Source organism: Herpailurus yagouaroundi, unplaced genomic scaffold (assembly GCF_014898765.1).
Source record: "Herpailurus yagouaroundi ecotype Mexico unplaced genomic scaffold, PumYag 77, whole genome shotgun sequence".
Taxonomy (NCBI): Eukaryota; Metazoa; Chordata; class Mammalia; order Carnivora; family Felidae; genus Herpailurus; species Herpailurus yagouaroundi.
The window spans coordinates 102556056-102575860 of NW_024412388.1; the positions used below are offsets into that span (position 1 = coordinate 102556056).

General features: G+C 45.4%; 1 protein-coding gene and 1 long non-coding RNA gene across 3 annotated transcripts in view; one reads left to right on the forward strand and one right to left on the reverse strand.

The window, feature by feature from the left end:
• Nucleotides 1-7462: 7462 nt before the first annotated feature.
• The window catches only part of TBX15 (T-box transcription factor 15), a 106092-nt gene continuing 93749 nt past the window's right edge, over nucleotides 7463-19805 (reverse strand). For both annotated transcript variants that reach the window (XM_040471456.1, XM_040471457.1), the window contains exon 8: nucleotides 7463-9937. In XM_040471456.1, coding sequence (XP_040327390.1) covers nucleotides 9153-9937 — 785 coding nt within the window. In that variant the 3' untranslated portion in view covers nucleotides 7463-9152. The remainder of the gene's footprint in view (nucleotides 9938-19805) is intronic.
• LOC121027791 (uncharacterized) lies at nucleotides 12598-14869 on the forward strand. The gene is made up of 2 exons (XR_005788934.1): nucleotides 12598-12859; nucleotides 13990-14869. It is a non-coding gene; the product is annotated as an uncharacterized LOC121027791 (long non-coding RNA).

Below are 19805 nucleotides of genomic sequence, written 5' to 3' on the forward strand. Positions count from 1 at the left end.
GTATATGTCAAGTATGGCTTGCGCTGACATTCAAATAGGAGAACACACATCCAACTGAAGTTGTCACTACAGAAAGACTAATTAGTTTAGCACTCAAAGGGTAATTTGATTTATTAGGTCTTGTGGATGGGCCATGTTGACAGAGATGACTGACTTTCCCCATACTTTCACCTTGTAAGAGACAAGGAATTTAGCAGCCACTTTGGGTTGTCCTTTACTTTGGTGTACAGCTCAATATTCTCTGACAGTATCGTCTTTAAATCCTCCCTAAAGGCTCTGCTGATCTTCACAGACATTATCAAACCAAAATGCCTGATATGACTTATGAACCTCTAACCCTCTGTATCAACTTTCCAGCCACACTACTACCATAAAAGCATGCTTCAGTCTTAGATACAGATTGGGAGCTGCCAAGATCATCTTTGCCGATCTCAGCAACTTCAGTTTGCTTGAGGATAGCTCTGTTCAGCTACATAATAAAGGATGTCCTTGAATGTTTAAGTCTCAAGGAGTCTCACATCCTAAAGCTTTGAGTAGAAAAATGAGTCTTTCCAATTCTGGACTTACTGACTTTTGCCCTGATTATTTTACTAGGGCCTCAATCTTTCTAATTCTGAATGGTTAAGGAAGTCTTTCCCTGGCCATGTTTCAGGAGAATGAGCCCAATTTAAGGTGGGGCCTGGAGACCTTAATGAGAAGATGTATGTAACCCATATCGCAAAGAAACAAAACCAACATTTAGGAAAAAGGCTCCATTGATGGAGCATTAACTCCTCCACAGACAAGCAGACTCTGGTAATGGGATATGGAACCTATGGCAGTTTGCCTAGGTGTTTCTGGGAACCATTTCTGGATGATGGGATTGCTAATCAACTTCCCTGAAAAGAAGACTGACTGGCAAGGGGACAAGATGGTTGTTGGCTTGTTGTCCTGGGGGCCTCACTCTGTGAGTGTTCTGAGGGGCATCACCGGCAGCATTCTGAGGCCAGAATCTGGTGCTGTCACAGGGTTAGACAAAGCCTACTTCCAGAAACCCAGTTTGGAAGTCACATAGGAGGATTTTACTGGCTCTTTTGGGATTGCCCAGAACATTACATGACAAGGCTTTCCATGACCTTACTTTGGGGCAGAAATTGTCATCTGAAGACCTGCAAACCACAAGCTGAGTAGAAGATGATCCTGACACTCTAGAGATGGCTTACATATCCACGTTCATTTTGTGTTCGCCTCAGCCTATTGATAGTGATGCCTGGGGCATTCGCTTGAGTCCCTGCTACTCTTGCTGAACCCCCACAGATATCTCCCTGATTGACTGGAGCCAATTTTGTGGATGAACCAGCCCTTGTGGTTCTTCTTATGACTGCATGGTGCACCTCAGAAACAACCATCAGGGCACACTGAATAAACCTCCAGGTTCTGGAAGGTACATGGCATGCCAGAGCCCCACAGTGAGGTCATGGGAGACATGGACCTGACCTGGGGCTCCGCCTTTGCTGGGGCTGCAGGTGGAGTGCCTAGGGTTTCACAGGTTCACTCTTTCTTGGTGAATTTAAAACATAAGAGCAGGAACTGGAACACTGGAAAAGAAAAGGGTCACTCGAGTGGGCTTTTCTAAAACGGGGAACTTTGTGGGCATGGGCGGGACGGCCTTTATTTTAGTCGTGTAGCTAGCAATACGTTTGGAGATGGATGTCTTTGAAATGGATGCCTCACTAATCGAAAGCTTACCACCTGGGCACTTTCATTACAATAATAAAAAAAGCTAATTCTAAGGCACCTAACACCACAGTGTCATGCTTGAGATCTTTCTGGATGAAACACAGTAAGAACGGATTCCTTCTATGCTTTAAGTTTTCTTAGGGCGGGGAATATGACTTACCTATAGCATTCTCAGCATTGCCCAAGTAAATAAATATAAAAACAGAAATCCTGCTGTAAATTAGCTAACTTCTAGTAATTAATAGTGCAAACTCTGAATGGGACAGCCTGAGTATGACCTTGTGTAAGATTTTTAGCATCTGTAATTTTTCTCTCTTCTATTATATTAGCATAATAATAATAATAATAATAATGCTGGCAGGTAATAATAAGCACTTGATAAATGTTTCTTGTTCTATACTTATTACCACATGGGAGAAGCTCATTCTGCATTGCATAAATCCTCAAGATGTTTTAAGAGAATGGGAAAGAACGCCTACTGAAAGATATCTCTTACGGATAACTGACCTCTAGTGGGGTAAAGTCAACTGCTCCAGATAGTTTTGCCAAACATTCAAGAAGCTGGGACTAGAAGTTAGACTTACCTTTACCAGTCTGGGGTTACAGGAAGAGCAGATCTTCGAAAGTGAGTCTAGATCACTCAGGGGCTTACAGGCACTCCCTGATACCTACCAAATCCATTTCCTTTTCTTCCTAGACTCTCAACTAGACTGTATTTCCCACCTTCTCCTGCAGGTACGTGTGGCCAAACTACACGTGAGTTCAAACTACAAAATCAGGAGGAAGTCATGGAGTCAGTTCCAGGCCTGATTTATAAACATCTTCCATGTTCAAGTTTCCATTCTTTCTCCATCTGCTACTTGAATGGAGAGGAGCCAACCTTGTGTGTTGAAGATAGTGGAGCCTGGAAGGAGCCTGGTTCCTGGAATCACTGCTTGGAAGAGAGCCACCTAATCAAGAAGCCCAGGTAGGATTGCAAGGTGAAGGAGAAATAAACAATAATGTGTTGCTATTTGAGAGTTTGGCTGTTACATCATCCAGAGACAACTTAGGAGAGGCTTTCCCTGCCCATGGGTGGAGGAAGGATGGGCAGTGTGGCAAGAAGGGAAAAACTTCACAAATTCTCTTCACGGAGTCCAGAAATTTCTCCTAGAATGAGAACTGCTGGAGGGTTGACCTGGCAGTCCTCTGGCAGTCCCCTTTGTCCACTTCAGCTTCACTGGGTGAAAATACTAAAAAGGACTCAAAACCTCTTTGGTTTTCTGTGCCTCTGCAGGGCCTGCAGTAAAGTCTAATAAAAGCAGAAAGTGTGAGTAGGAAGCATCTGAAGTGGGAAATGCTGTTAGGCTGGCCCATAAAAGATGAGTGCTATGAGCAGTAAAATGAGCTAAGAAGGAAAACATGATGAATGTTTTCTCGGCCTTAAACAGCAAGATCCCCTTTCACAGTCCCACGTGGCGCTGCATGGCTGGCTGTGGGATCAAGGGGCTCTGTGCAGAGCTCGACGCCGGGACTGTGGCAGTAAGCTTGGCCTAGGGGCACTGGCGGGTTTCGGGGGGGTTGTAGCCTGACTCCTCTGTGGCCTCCCAGCCCCCACTGGTTCTTTCCAGGATAAAGACTCCCACTGAGACCCTGGAGGAAATCCTGAATTGCCCACGTTACAGTCAGGACAGCTCGCATACAAAAAGGAAATCCAGACTCATGGTACCAGGAGCAGGAGGGAGACATTTGAGAGTTGACTTAAGAAGGTGAACATCCTCTCCCCACTGCCAACCGCCATAACTCATTGTCCCATATAGAAAATACTTGTCGTTAATGTGCCGCTTCCCACCCTCTCCTCAGTTTACACGGTTGCCAGTTCTGCAAACAATTCAAATTCCGCCTTCTCCGTGAACACTCCTCTCTTTACTACAGTCCCTTTGAATCTCATTCTCAGAAAAGCATAGTGGTGGAAAGACCTGGGCTGGAGCCCTGTCTTTGTTACTTACAAGCTCTTGTGATTTTGTGCACACTGCTAACCTCTGTGAGTTTTTATTTCCCCATCTATAAAATAGGGATTGAAATACAAATTCTGTAGAGTAGTTGCAAGGATTATAGGATAAACGTGCCCAATGCATAACATGTAATAAAAACTCAATAAAAATGTGTTTCCTTCTAAACTTCTCTAGAATACATGGTCTTTACAACAAATGCAATACTTTCACTGTTCACTGTTTCACATGCATATTATCTTGACTCCTCAACTAAGCTGAAATCTTTGTGAACGTAGACATTTTCTACGTCTCCATATTACATAGAACAGTTCTGAGAAAATTATAGAATGCCAAGCCATATTTAATACTTTTTAATTATCTGTTATTCACCATTTACCTGACTGTTATTAATTAATTGATCCTTTGTTTAGTCATGAAAATAGGACATTACTGGGGCCATGTGGAAGATAGATTTCGATTTGAGGAGTCTCTAAATGGCCCCCATCCCAGAAGGCCAGCATCCAGGCTTCAGCAAATAAGGAATGATACTACAGAGCCCAGGGAAGAACGAAATACCCAGCCTCAGCTGACGGAGGACTAGCAGAACACATCTTCCAGTAAGGATATGGGTGCCCTCGGTGTAAGTTGGAGAAGCAAATTCTGAGGCAACTTCCGCATTTGTACTTGCTCAAATGTCATCTCCTTAGAGCAGCCTTTGTAGAAAACCCTATTTAAAGGAGTCTCCATCCTCATTCTCCAATTACTCTCTAACATTCCTATTATTTGTAATTACCTCAAAATGATACTTGGAGCCTGGAATTACATTGTTCGTTTGCTAGCGTATCCCATAGTAGTCTCTCACCAGACCACGAACTCCTCAATGGCAGGAATGTGTCCAATTGTTCACCTCTACACCCTCGTGTCCAGGGCAGTGCTTGACACAGAATAGGCATGAAATACATGCTTACTGAAATTGATCCAGATGAATGAATGAAGCTGTCACAGGCATAGCCCTCTCTGGAAATCAGATCTCCAACTGACAATCATAAACACAAAAGCTTTGTGAAAATTTATCTTTGTGGCTGGGTTTCCTTAGGAGGACAACTCTCCTTTAGTTTACTGAATGCAAATTGGTACAGCAGAGCTTCTCCGAAATCCTCCAAGTACTAAGCAATAAATCAAACGTTTAGCATCAGCCAAGAAACTGTGCCCTTTCATCTCAACCTTTATACCCCCACTAATGATAAAAGATTTCATAGAAGAGGGTATTAGTCTATAGGCTACAAGAAGGTTATGAATGGCTTGTTTTATTAAATTACTAAATTTGAATTGAGTTGGTATCATTTTTCCTCCAGAAGTTACTTATTTTATTGACTTTTAAGTTATTTGATTCTTTTTTATATATGTTTATTTATTTTTGACAGAGAGAGACAGAGCATGAGCAGGGCCGGGGGGGGGGGGGCGGGCAGAGAGAGAGGGAGACACAGAATCCGAAGCAGACTCCAGGCTCTGAACTGTCAGCACAGAGCCCGATGCGGGGCTCGAAACCACAAACTGCGAGATCATGACCTGAGCCGAAGTCTGACGCTCAACCAACTGAGCCACCCAGGCACCCCAAAGTTATTTGATTCTTAACCCATCATTCCTTCCATAAAAATTCTGAGCATCGTTCAAAGCTCAACCCGTGAAAACAGTTCCAATGTCACCTTCTTACACTGAGCATCTCCTCTGAATTTTTGGTCTTTTATATCATTTGCCCCACAAGGTGCATGACTGCCTCAATAGTGAACGCTTTGAAGAAAGAAACTATGACATGCCTTTTTTTCTTTTCAGCACTCCATTATGTACAGGGGATCCTGGCAGGCTAGTATCAAAATTAAATTTACATTAATCTGCCATGGAATACGATATGAAGAATAAATCTTTGTTAATATGGGCCCATTCGTTTGGAGTCAATGCTAATTCAGCCATGCAACCATTTTGCACTGTCCTTGAAAAATGGGTTTGGTTGACAAATTCAGCAGTAAGAATGACTATGTATTGAGATTCTATACTAGGTCACAAACTTTCCTGGGATGCAAAGAGGAACAAGACAGCCTTTCCTCCAGAAACATGAATGAGGGCAGAATAGCTTTCTACTACCTCTATGTATGTAATCAGTGTGCCAATTATAATGAATTCTCACCATTACTTAAAGAGAATGGGGTAAGGCATATTCTTGACAAATTCTTTATCCAGTTTGTTAAAATAAATGTTTTTATTACTTTCTCGTTTATAGATAGAAACATATGCCATAATTGAGATGTAATTGATTTGGACCATTCTAATTAATACAAATTACAGGAATGTTTCTGTAATCAACACTCATAAGTGATTATTGAAATTATTATTCTGTTCAATGAAAGTATGGAAATTTCTGTGTAAAGTTTGCTTCTTGGCATATTGTGATTATCTGTTACTTAAAACCTCAAACACTATTAGGCCAGTGCATAATATTTGGTATGCTGTTAAATCAGAAAGAAATAACTGTAAGCTTTATATGTAGTTGTTTTCTATCTACCATCATGAAGCCAAGGATTGACTGCAAGATTTCCATTTAAATAATGCCTATTTAAATCTTGAGATATGTCATACCCACAATCCATTGAGATTGGGGATCTAGCCCAGTGGAGATCCAGCCATTATCTCAGCTATTTTGGCAACCACGTGATAGCTAATGGAATTAACTTGGCATGCCAGTCTTTGAAGTTATTTATAAAACTGACGCAATGATTGGAGAAGTTTTTACTCCCCCAAACCAAGCTCCATTTCCAGTGAATCGGTGTGCTCATGGACAACCTGACCCCCGAAATCGAGCCCCGATGAAATGGGTCAGTGGACTCCCAACGTCGCTGTCAACCGGAAATGACCCAGGATGGAGGGAGAGCAGGGGCTCTGCTGTTTGGCTCTGCTGCTTCCCATCCATGTTGAATCACTGGCGGGTCACAACTTTAAGAATTCTCATCTCCCATTTGCAAAAACAATACTTCCCACCCTGTCCTTGGACACTGTGAGGCTCAAATGAGAGAATAGGGGAGTGTTTATAAGTGAACAGCCTGAGGCACTTTATTAGTCTATCAGTCATTTGGTGCATGAGAACTCAAAATCATGCCTCTGGTCTTGCGGTGGTGCGTTTAAGGGGGGGGGGGTATAAATTTATGATTAAACAACCTCAGAGTCACTCTCCCCTCACTCCCTTTGGATAGAATTTCTTTCCTGATTGCCCAAGTGCTTCATGGGACTGCTGGGGCCCTGCAGGACTCTGAGGTCAAATCGCCAGCTCAATCACTTGCTACCTGAGGGCCTTAATCAAGTACTGAAACTTTTTAAAGCTTGTTTCCAGATCTATGAAATGATGATAAACTAATATCTCACAGAACAGTGGGAGGATGAGAGGAGATAGTCATAGAATGGTATCACGCCGGGCACATAGCCAGGGTGAGGATCGCTGTTAGACTCACTGGCATCTGCAGCGAATGTGAGAGGTGAACATCCCACAGAGTTAGACCTGGTTTCAAGTCCTGGCTCCCTCTCTGACACTCTGTGATCCTGGATAATCCGCTCAACCTCTCTGGAGCGCAGTTACTAATCATAAAATGAGCATGGTAATATCTACTTCATGAGGTCTACACAGAGATCACGTAAAGTGGTATAGATGACCGTGCTGTGCTTATTACAAAGCATAATGGAAACGCATAGACTTTTTACTTTTTCCATACAAACACACAGGAAACAATTGCAAAGATTTTATTTAGCGGCTTTCTGTGCTTGGCACTTAGAAACAGTTCCGTGCATAAGGGCAAATTTTTTATACACCTTTACTTCATACATATTTTACATACCCTTTTTATTGCCCCCTTTTTTAATATTCATAATATTGGATTCCCCACTAGGCACATAAATACATTTATCTACAACACCTCAAAACCAAAAATCTTAATAATATCTGTATTACTTGGTATTATTTGCATTTCCACACCACTTAAAAAGTTTAGCTTGCACCAAACTTTACTTGTTTTCTTAACATTAAAGGATTTGAGGGGAAAGGGAAAGATGAAGGAAAAAAACCCAAACTTCAAAATGCAATAAACTATTTGATAAAAATGGAGACCTAAGGGCAGGTGGAAGGATGCAGAAAGGCCCATCTGTAATTCCCTGGAACGTGACTGGATTTCTCCTGCCCCGGGGGCTGCGGGGCAGGCAATCCAGGTCAGGTGTCTGGATCTGGCATGCAGACGGCCAGGCCTCGATTTGTCGCCTCTGCTCTTGGTATCATCTGTCGGGCTTATAACACCCTTCCTTCTTCACACTCCTGTTCCCCCTCCCCCGCCAGGCTTCGCGCTCTGGAATGGGCACTTCCCAGGCAGCGCACCCCTCTTCTGGATCATGCTGGTCAGAGCTGTGGGATCCAAGTGCATTCCTTGCCCGGGTCCTCTCTCCGGTGCCCTGACTCTGCACAGTGTCCCAGAGAGGCTTACTCCTCGGTAACGCCATGATTCTATCACCTGTAGGGGGGAGGGGGAGAAACGACCCCAAACCAATCTCCTCGGTGCGTTGTCACTCTCACCATTGCTCACACTTCCTCTCTCAGTCTCGCTCTCCGCCTCTCTCTTGCCCACTACTCCTTCTCCTTTCTCATTCGGCTACTCTTACTCCCTTTTCACAGGTACCACTGGGAACGTCAGCGATCGAACACAGAGTGAGGAGAGCCAAAGTTCAAAAGCCATCTTTTTCAGGAAGCCAAGTCCAGTTGTAGTGGTGGTGTCTGTCCACCCTTGTGGATGGGAGGGGTTCCAGGATACATGGTTCATTCCAGAAACAGGGTAAGCTGCAGGGGGGAAAGGTTGGCAGCTACTGCTGGCCCAGTCCATCTAGCGTTGTACATAGACCGATTCTTGGTGAAAGCACCCACCTGGGCCCCCCTCCACAGAGTTCGCCCAGTTCCAAGTCTGTGTGTGTGTATCGCTGTAGGTAAGTTTGTGTGCGAATATGTATGTGTGTGTGTGTGTGTGCATGCATGCACGCATGTATGTACGTATGTGTGTACGTATAGGTAGGTCTGTATTTGTGTGGGGGTAACTTTTTATGGCTGCTACATGCTAGCATCTCCCTTAACATTATTATAAAATGATAATTCAGTTTCTTCAAAGGCCACTCTAGAGTAGACAATGCTTTATAAAACTAAGGTTTGGGAAGGCAGGAGAATGGCCACTGAGTCGGAGATGATTCCACACGGTTAAGTATCCTTCAGTGGCTTAAAGGTCTTTTGTTCTTCTTCGGGATGTGCTTTCCTCCTCCAGAAAAAAAAGAAAAAAGAAGAAAGAATACACAGTTCCCGTTTTTCAAAGGCGTTGGGCTCCCAAAGAGGAGGATCTGCCCGTGGAGACTGGGGCCCCGGCTCCGTGCTGTTCGGCCTGGCCATTAAACCATGTGCACGGACATCTGGGAGGAGGAGCCTGGGACCGCCCCGTACTGCCGGCCGTCACAGGTGTTAGTCGCCTGCTGGTTGTTGGGCGAAGGGCTAATCATGTGCATGCTGTGCTCCATCCCCGTGGGCAGGTACTGCCTCTCTCCAAAGGCCCCATTGGAAGGAGAAGAACAGAGTAAAGTGCTTTGAGAGGCGCTCAGTTTTTCCGGGCTGGCGGCTAGCCTCGGAGAAGTGGGGAAATTGTATCCGTACAGATTGTAAGGGTTGTGGAGAGAGAAGGCGTTATAGGAGCTCTGCTGCATGTGGCTGCCCCCGAACATGTGTGGTGAGGAGGAGCTCGAGGCTGCATTGCCGGCCTGCATGACATACTGGAACTGGGAAGTGGGGAAGGACCCCAGCTGGCCACCGTAGGCTTCCATCTTGCTGTTGCTAGGCAACGAGGGAGGAGTCGGTATTCCTGAGATCAGGGATGGAGTCCTCTGAGGCATGAAGGTTTCGGAGGGCTGAGTGGCTGAAGCAGTGCCACTCTGGAGCCTGTTGTAGCCACTGTCACTCAGCCCCGGGTAGCTCTGCAAGGCAGCCATGTTGCTTCGGGCACATGGTGGATAATCAGAGAGGTTTAGATTGCACAGCTGGCTCTCTCGACAGCCCACGTTGAAAGTGTTGGGGGCCAGGTGAAATGTTGGAGGAGAACAGGATGGAGACAAAAGGTGAGAAGAAGCTGAAGGCGATGGTGTCCCAGTGCTGGAGGTGGTCGGGGAAGTGCCTGTGCTGCCCCCTGAAAAATAAAAGGTAAATACCATTGAGACAGAGGCCCGTCCAGGCCAGAGGCAAGCCATGCAGGAGGTACCCTCAAATGTCCCAGACGGGCTGATTTTTACAGAACCACAGCTTTCTCTTAACTCAGCAGACCTAAGTGATTCTATCTGTGCACACATACATAGGCACACGCGTGTGCACACACACTCTCCAAAAAAGACAGAGATGACACAAAAGAACACTAAACTTTTGTGTGTAAATGCCTTCAAAGTCTTCTTTAAAAAAAACAAAAACCTTCCAATATTCACTTTGCCACTTCTCACTTGAGGCACGAAGAAGAAACAAATTCACTTTCCAGTAAGACCTCTGGTACTCAGCATTAAAATCCCCCCCACAAAACTTCTTCCGTTCTCAGTGGAAAGGCATGAAATATATGTTTTCACCAGGGACTGTTGCAGACTTTGCCATATTTAGTCTTCCAGGTAAAAACACAGCATACCAAATCTCAGGACCGTACCCACAGAGGAAATGGGGCACTGGGTCAAGGTTGAGGACTGAGAGGGGCCCAGGTAGTGGGAAGGGAGGCACTGGCCTGAAGTTCTGTCATATGAGAGGTATTATGAGTACAACCGGAAGAGCTAAGCAGAGCTAACCTGTAACTAAATCATCATAATCCAGAGGGTCTGCCAATCTCCCTCTGTAAGACCCTGTCCAGTCTCAGAGACTGGAACAAGGACTGTAAATGTAGTCTGTGGATTTGGGATATTTGTGAGGGCAGGGGTTCAGACAGTCACAAAGTCAGGAGGCCTGCGCCCTCACAGCTCTGCCACACGAACCCCCCCCCCCCCAGCTGACCCTGAGCACATCACTTATCTTCTCTGGGTTTGTTTCTTTATCCAGAAGATGAGAAATTGAATTGGATAAGTTAGGAGAAGCTACAAGCTTTAAGTGACAGGATCCCACCTCAGACCAACTAAACAGCAATCAAATGATTCTAATGTGCAGCCGGGGGTGAAAAGCAATGATAATACCCAAATTCCTTATTTCAAAGTGCCCAGAATAGCAATCCTTAAACTTTAAGGGCCATGAGAATCACCTGGAAGGCTTGTTAAAATAGATTGCTAACTGTCCCCACCCACCACCCCGAGTTTCTGATTCTACAGGTCTGGGGCAGGGCCTGAGAACGTGCATTTCTGAGATTGATGCTGTTTACTGGCATAGAGACCACACTTTGGGGTAGAGGAACTCCAGCTCCCTTTCATCTCCTAAAGTCCCCGTATCTGTGTTTGAAAGAGTTGCTTCTCTGACGTGTGGATATTAGAACTAGATTGGCAGCTGATGCACCAACAGATGAAGGGCCAGTTCAACCCAACCTACTTCAAATGTGTTCTCAGAAGCCAAAAAAAAAAAAAAAAAAAAAGGCCTTTCCAAGCTTCTCCTTTCCCAGGGCTAGGAAGCAGCAGAGTAGCAACCGCTTTTTGCCTCGCCCACTGGCAAAGACAGTGGGGACTGCTGGGGCCGCTGGACCTGTCATCTGAATTCCAGAACGGGAGGCTGCTTTGTCCTCCACGGAGACCCTCCGATGATGGACTCCCTCCTTCAGGGCAAGGTTGGGAATTTCCCAGAGTTCTTTAAAAGCACAGCTTCCCCCCACCCCCACCCCACGAGCCTGGTTATCTTCAGGTCATCCACAACTCATGTGAGGAACCTGAGCTGCTATAAAAGGGTAAAGGACATTTTAAGTGGAAAGGAACAGGAATAAGGTTTTTATCCGTGAGAGAAATGTGAAGAAAACCAGCAGGATTCCAGGGATATTGAGATACAGAGGAACCATCCACAGTGTGCCAGGGAGGAGGATCCAGATGTGCACACTGAGACGCAGATACCTCAAAGAGAAACCCAAAGTTAATTTTTAGCCTCAGCCTACGTGCACAGATATGGTAGTAGTATTGAAGTACAAACTTAGCTCCTGTCAACAGCTTTGTCAGAGTTAAATTTTTACAAAACCCAACTAGTATCACTTCTTCCTTGGTCACAAAAATTTCCCCCATGAAACTTCCAAGGTAGAACTACAAACAGGAGCTGATTTTAGTTAGAGTCATTTCAGGAAATTCTCCTTCTTTGTTTCTTCTTCATGCCTTAAATTCCTTTAAGAGGGTTCGCGAAAAGATTTTTATTCCACAAACTGAGAGAAGGCCAACATTGTCAACACCCCTGGGAGAAGGAAGCCAGCAGCTGACGGTCATAGGAACAGCACCCAGACAAATTCTAGGTCTGCCGGCCTCCACCCGGCTCATGACCACAGGCAACGTGTCCTGCCTCTTCGTTCTCCTCATCTCTGAAAGACGGTCTCAAACTGATAAGGCTTCACTTTCTATCCTTGCAGAATTATATTTGTGTCTGAGGATGAAACTTACACAAAAGTGTGCATGGCCAACAAGGACTTTTTTTTTTTTTTTAATTTTTTTTTTCAACGTTTTATTTATTTTTGGGACAGAGAGAGACAGAGCTTGAACGGGGGAGGGGCAGAGAGAGAGGGAGACACAGAATCCGAAACAGGCTCCAGGCTCCAAGCCATCAGCCCAGAGCCTGACGCGGGGCTCGAACTCCCGGACCGCGAGATCGTGACCTGGCTGAAGTCGGACGCTTAACCGGCTGCGCCACCCAGGCGCCCCAACAAGGACTTTTCAAGGAATCCTTTTAATATAAAGGAGTTTGGGAAGGGGGCAGCTGAGAAGGAGGAGGAAGAACATCTCCCACTTCTTGTTTTTGGATGACTGCATGGCCTCGGCGACAGGGCCGGCCGGGGAAGGTCAGAGATTCGTTTTCTGCAAGCGGCATTCTGCACACATCTTCCTCCTCTTCCACCCTAAACACTATGAGCTTCGGTGAAAGCAGCGCTGTGGCGCAAGTGGAGAAACTTGACTCCAGCTGTAAAGAGGTTTGTGTTTTATGGGATATGTATCTGGTCTCCTCTCTTTGAAGGTCCGTTCTTGCTCTCCCAGATCTGGTGTTTATGGGGTCCCCGAAGAGACCCCCTGTTCGGCACACTGTACCGTCCTGTTGTGGGTTCGCTCTGTCAGGCACTGGCCCTCGCCCTGCAGCAGGAAGCGCAAGATGCAACAGATGACTTTTTACAACTCTAAATGGTTTTCTCAGATGGCCCGAGATGGAACGAATGGTACTGATTTAAGGCCTCAATTGGTTTCACTACAAAAAAATAAGAAGGGAGCTATTAACAAGTCACAGGGATTTCTGCTGAGCAGATGAGAGGTACATGTTAAAAAGTTTGTAGTCAGCTTGCTTTGGCTTTTAGATGACACTCCCTGGAAATGAGACTTGGTGGCCTGCTGAGTTTCAGGGGGCGGGAGCCCCCACATGAACCAGTGTTTGAAGCTGGGGAGCAAGCCTGTCCAAGAGAAGGTCACATTGCTTCCATTCACTTTGAAGAAGTGCTCTTGTGCACTTAAAGTACTCAATACAAACGACAGCTAGTTTTCAAAGTCCACATAGAGAAGACTGTGGCACTCATTTTGCAGAGAAGCAAACGAGATACCGAGAAGTCTTTACTCTCGCATGATCTAACAGCTTGTCGGCTGTTAAACAAGATCGGAAGTGCCAGCCAAGCGCTAAATAAGCATAAGGAGGCAGGCTGCCCTCCCTGTGCATCTCAACACTCGGCTGCCTGAGGCCTCTCATCACAAAAGAGCTAGGGCAGAGTGGAAAGCCAGGCGACACTGATACAAAGGGGGCAGAGCTGCCTCTCAGAGAAAAGCACACCTCCCTTTCTTGTATAACATTCTCGCCTCACCCCTCTGCCACAGCCAGGTCCTGAATGCTCTCAGGGTCTTGACTGAAGCTTTATTTAATAGATGAGTGTGGGCTGTAGCGTTTGGATTGCCCAGCTGTCTTACTGATTACGGGACCTTGCAAGTTAGCCTCTCTCTATACAAATGGAATTTCGGGTATCTACCTTTGTAGGGATGTTCTGAGAAACAGATGAAATAACATATAATACAAAGTGCACAAAGGCATTAAATATTTATTTCCTTTTCTTTTCCCTTCTGTCAGTGAAGAAGGAGTGAAAGAAGGAGAAAGGAATCACAGGGCATTTGGGTTCTGATGGGGAGACTCTCAGATGTTGGCTTCTGTCTATGGAGCTGAGCATGTCTGGCCTCCCCACACTCTGGTGAGCATATGTCACAGCTAGATGCCCGGATGTAACAGGCTGGAGGAGCCTCCGTGGTTGCGAATGACAGAGCACTGGACCCGTGACCACTATGGGCCCTCTAAGCCTGTACTCCCAAAGGCTAAACCAGCTCTGTTTCCTCTCTGAACTATCTTTCCCTCTCGCCTCACCCCTGCCTAGAATGGAAATTCCATGCTCTATGTCTCTATTCTCAGATCAAGCAAGCGGAATTGAACACAAATAGGTAGGTTGGTGTCTTTCCCACTGTCCCCAGAGGCCTTAATCCATGTCTGAGAGGTGATTAAAATGTAATGCCCTAAGTAGCTGAAAACTCTCTGGTATTCCAGGACCAATCCCCCACCCGCCCCACCTCCCTGCATCTTGTTTTACCCATGGACCCAAGTGAGGAGATATTCATTGAAATTCATATTCAACATTAACTTGTTCCAATATTCAAGGCTTACAGCCAAAATAACCAAAAAGAATACATGTTTAGCAGTGATTCCATACGAGGACAATAACCTAGAATATACTTGTGTACCATGAAGACAAGTACAATGTGACCATGAAAATCCTGAATACCAAACCTGCTGACTTTTGCATCTTTAAATTGATCACTTCCAGATTGTAATATGGAGGCGTTCACATACAGTTTCCTTTTGGGTTTATTTTGTTGTGCTTCCCCCCCCCCCCAAAAAAATTGAAAAACAGTAAAAACAAGACCCCATCTGGGCTAGTAAAGAATAAATTTCCATGTAATTACTTGATTGCGTAAGCCAGACTCTTCTCTCATATAACTTGGTGGCATGTGTCCCTTGGAGAATGTGGGATCACTGTGTCCCTGAGTAGCCGCCTTTGAGGCGTTCAAACAGGGAAAAGGTAAGACGTCAGCACCCTGTGGACTGATCCCAGGGAATAAACCCAAAAGCCATAAAGTTAAGGCTCACAACTCCGTTCCTCCCTACTATGGAATTACCCTTAGTTGAAATGAGGGCCCTTCTTAGAATGCAAATGTGAAACATTATAGTGCTAATGAGAATTGTGTGGTTTCAATCTTAGAAAGACTCTTAATGCATCCTTCTCCATAAAGCTTAAAGATATACATAGATCCAGATCTCTTCCTTTTTTTTTAAACGTTTATTTTTGAGAGAGAGAGAGAGAGACAGACAGACAGAGGATCAGAAGCAGGGTCTGCGCTGACAGCAGAGAGCCCCATGTAAGGCTCTAACCCACAAACCGTGAGATCATGACCTGAGCCAAAGTCAGATGCTTACCTGGTGCCCCTAATCTAGCTTGTAATATATTCACCCAATTCTCATTTTTCACATTGGTCTTTTGGGTTCTGAGTCTCTCTGGTTCCTGGATGGCCCTGTTTTTTCACATTCCATGAACTGGTCTGTTTTCTCTGCTCCTTGTTTTACTGCCTTCCCTGCGGCCATGTACACACCAATTGTTATTGCCATTGAGGGCTGATCTGCCTGTCTCCTGGCCCCAGTACCCGGCTTCCCATTGAGAAAACCCCCATCTCCCACTCTCAGCTCTCCACCCCTACCTCCAGGGAAGGCATGTGACTAAGAGCTGGATGGTCCACACATCATATTCCCCACCCCTGACCACAGTAATTGGTTCAGGGATGACGCAATTTGAGCCAATGAGACTCAGAGATTTTGCTAGAAACCTTAAGAGGGGCACATGACCCTTTCCCTCAAATTGAGACTTAAGATGTAGGTCTACTGCTGCTCACAGGTATGTTACCACCATGGGGGTCTGAGGATGAAGTCAGGTGGGAGCCTGGAGCAGGTGGTGGCAAGGGAGATTAGAGGTGTGGACGGATTCCAGAACTTGGAATCCCCCTACCGTGGGGAAGGAGGCAGGGAAACACCCAGGATGATGCATATATATAGTGGTGTTCTTCCCCCAGGAGAGGGCGCCAAGTCTGTAAGGTAAATCGTGTGCTAGATTTCTGGACACATTGAGCATCAGGGACTTTGGGACAAAACAAAATGTATGTTGCCACTGTTTTAGTGGACTGAGTTCAGACACCCTGTCAATCCCTGTCACGAGCTCCTCACAGCCATCCTTCCTCACCTCAGTGATACATGAGATCTGCATAAGTAGCTGTCTCAGAATCATTACAGAGTAATCCACAGTAATTCAAAGACAAGCTGTCCCTTGAACTGTCCCCTTTCCCTGTGTTTTACTGGTTTGAATTTCTCAGTTTCTGATCCCTTTCCAGGACCAACTTCTAATTCTTACAAATCAAGCTGATGAAAATCCCAGCACCAACAGAGATGCTCATATCCTTTTAACTGCCTGACAAACATTAAAAGACCCAATGGTGTTGAGGTCTTTTCTGGTGATGTCTGCTACCATTTGAGGAAGAGGGAGTGTTCCATAAATGGCAGGTCTCCTTATTTCCACAGATGGAGATGGACTGCCAGCTCTGGTGTCACTGGTCCAAGATGGTTCCTTCCTGGTACAAGAGTTGTCAGCCCCTTGGACACGGATGGTGCTCACACAAGCTCTTTCGGTTTGGGCCATACAAACAGCTCCACTGTATATATCATCAGAACAACAGGACTGCACTTGGCCATAACTGACCTGGGCTCTTCTTTTTTCTTCTCTACCTGTGTTGCCTCAGTCAACGTCCCCAAGCATCACCTACTTGGTTAGTTCATTTTGTCCCTGCCACTAGCAGTGTTCAGGCAGAAGCCCCTCCTGAAATAGAATCCTATCTCCACACTCTCCAAACATGTGAACTCCCTTGCTGATTCTAAATGAAGACATCTGAAGGTAAGACCATACACTTGACTTCATAAAAATAGAATATCGACCTATTTAGAATTAATGCTCAAGGTGTTGGCAAGGAAACATCAATTGGAAGTGTAAACTAAAAAACAACGTTGTGGACAATCAAAGCTCTAGTAAGAATGAAGAAATCAAATGTGGTCTAATGGAAAGGGAACTGCCCTGTCAAGATGGAGACGCACTTTGGAATCCTCAGCTCACTTCTTCCACCATTTACCTGCAGATATGTGAGCAGACTTTGCTCTGTGCCTCGGTTTCTCTTTGTGTAAAAGGCAGAGGATAATGAATCCCATGCATGCTTCTCCATAGGAGAAAACAACTATATAGAATACCCATTCAATATATTTTTTTAAACAGAAGGATTTGGGTTTTTGCAAAACTGTGGCTAATTCAACTAAGGGCTTTCCTTGCAATGTTATCAACAAATGGGTCTTCATGAAAGAGAAATAAAAATGACAGCAAGGACGGGATGAAAAAAGCATCTGTAACCTCATTCAGACAGAAGAGTCTAGCTTCCAGCAACAGCAGCAGAAGCAGCAGTAGAAAACAGTCTTAGGGCCATGTATTTGACATGCCAGACATTCATGTGTCTGAAGCAGTGAGGTTATATGGACACTGGGTAAGTCAGTCATTATGTGGAGCTTAGGTTTCGTGTCAACACTGCCAATACTCTCTTCACCAAAAGGGAATTACTACAAGATCAGTCTGCCACCGAAGTTCCCTCTAGAAGGTCATCACTTTCTACTCCTTCTAAGACACAAGACAGTTCAACACAGGTGGCTATGTCTCTTTTCTTCGTTTCATGCGTGATACAGTCCAGAGCTACCGGAATTCTTAGTTCTTAAGGGAGGAGGGAGTGAATGTTGTTTCTCTTATGTCCTTTGTTAATGTGAAGAAACCAAGCCACATATTTTTTAATAATGAGAATCTGGATCAAGTTCAATGTATAGTTCAAAAATGGATTCCAATTAAACAACTGAATAGAATTTTGGCTCTCCCTCCAGCCCCATCCCACTACCATATGTATCTAGTAATTCCAAGTTCATCCCCCACCAATAAAAAATGGACTCCCTAATTGTGACATTTTGCTTCAAAAGTCCATTTCTCTTAAACCATTGTTTCCCAAGTGTCAACAATAAATTTATCATGTGGATAAATTTTTGATAGAAACACCGTGAAACCGGCCATGTTACACACCTAAGCAACTCACGCCAGTTCCCTCTGCCTGTGCCTGCCTAACGGCCCCACGTGCTGCTGAAATACAGGTTGCCAACCCCAGTCATCACTCCACATCCACATCTACACACATATTAGGTAGTTGTGCTCCAAGCACATGTATCAGACAGTGACCCTGCCTACCTGAGCCACAGTGCCACCAAGTGACTTCACTTGGCATTGTTCATTAGGTACTTCCGGGGTGCCAGGCCCTGTGACAGTTCTTGAGAACACAGCAGTGAACACAATGTCCCCACCCATGCCTGCTTCGCAATAACTGGCAATACCCCTGCCAACATTCTCACACCAGCCTCCATGATACAAACTCTTGCTTAGCTAGAGCTTGCAAAATCGACATAAAGCAAGGGCAAAGAAGCAAGGAGCCACCTCACAAATAAACAGGATCAAGTAAGTATCTTTGCATGAGAATGACACATGTTCCTTTATGAAGCGTGTTTACATAAATGATCTTGTAAAAAAATTACCCCTCTTTGGTGGGTGAGGAAAACAGATTCACTAGAAGTATACCTTGCCCAAGGTCATAGAGAGGTAGTGGCCATCCAAGATGGAGACCCAGATTTCCCAACTGTCAGAATACCTCTGCCTCCTAAGGGCCACGAGAGCCTAGAAGCAATAGCAACACCCTGAAGATGCATTGACCCTTCCTTTCTCACAGGATTATGAGGAGAAGGCTGCTTCATGCAGAGGGCTTCCATTTCTCCTCCATTTATTAAAAAAAAAAAGAGAGAGAGAGAGAGAAATTCTGGATTACTTGCCTCACCAGATCCCTGTGAAGGTGAATGGTCTAATCATGTTTTAAATAACTAATCATCAGAAAGGCAGTATCTCTTGTCCCTGATGCATCTGCCTCTCAGGTATCCATGTACAGGGACAGAGAGGGACAGAGATGGTGGCGATGACGACCACCGCCACCACCACCACGAGAGCTAGCATGTCGTGAGCGCTTCCCCTGTTTCCATTGTCTCATTTAATCCTCACAAAAATTCTTCATTTTGCACATGAGAAAACTAAGTATCGGAAAGGATTAGGGACTTGGTCAAGGTCCCAAAGCTAGGAAGAGCCTAACCCAAGCGGTCTGACTCCAGACCCTATGTTTTCAATCTCTTTATCTTACAATCTGAGAGAGCGCAATAATTTAGGTTACAAAACCTAATTTAGCGTGCAAACCACCAGAAGCTCCCCTGGGAGGGGAATGTAATATAATGTATCATCAAGTCCTAGAAGGGTCTCCTATATGGCAGAGCCACAATTTCAAAACTCGGGGCTCTATTAACGGCAGCCATTTGACAGAACAGAATAAGCTTTGTCTGTAATTTTGGCCCGTGCCACTCTGGGACGGGAGGAAGTTGGAGAGGGAGGCTTATAAAGCATCTGACACTCTGGAAGCTTCCCCAGGTGAACGGGGGCTGTGCTGGGAAGAGCCACCAATGGGACTGAAGAAAGGAGTCGAGGTCAGCCCACGAGTCACCTGTGCGCAGGCCACAGGCTTCCCGACCTGAGCTGCCAGAGAGGGCAGATACTGGAAGAAAGGACAAATCAGTGTAAGGAAAAAGTCCACCCAGCCCATCAACCTGAGGCAGGTGTTGTTCCACGTAAACAAGAACAGGAAGGAACACAAGTCGCGAGACTCCGACGGGCTTGTGGCAGCCCCCCG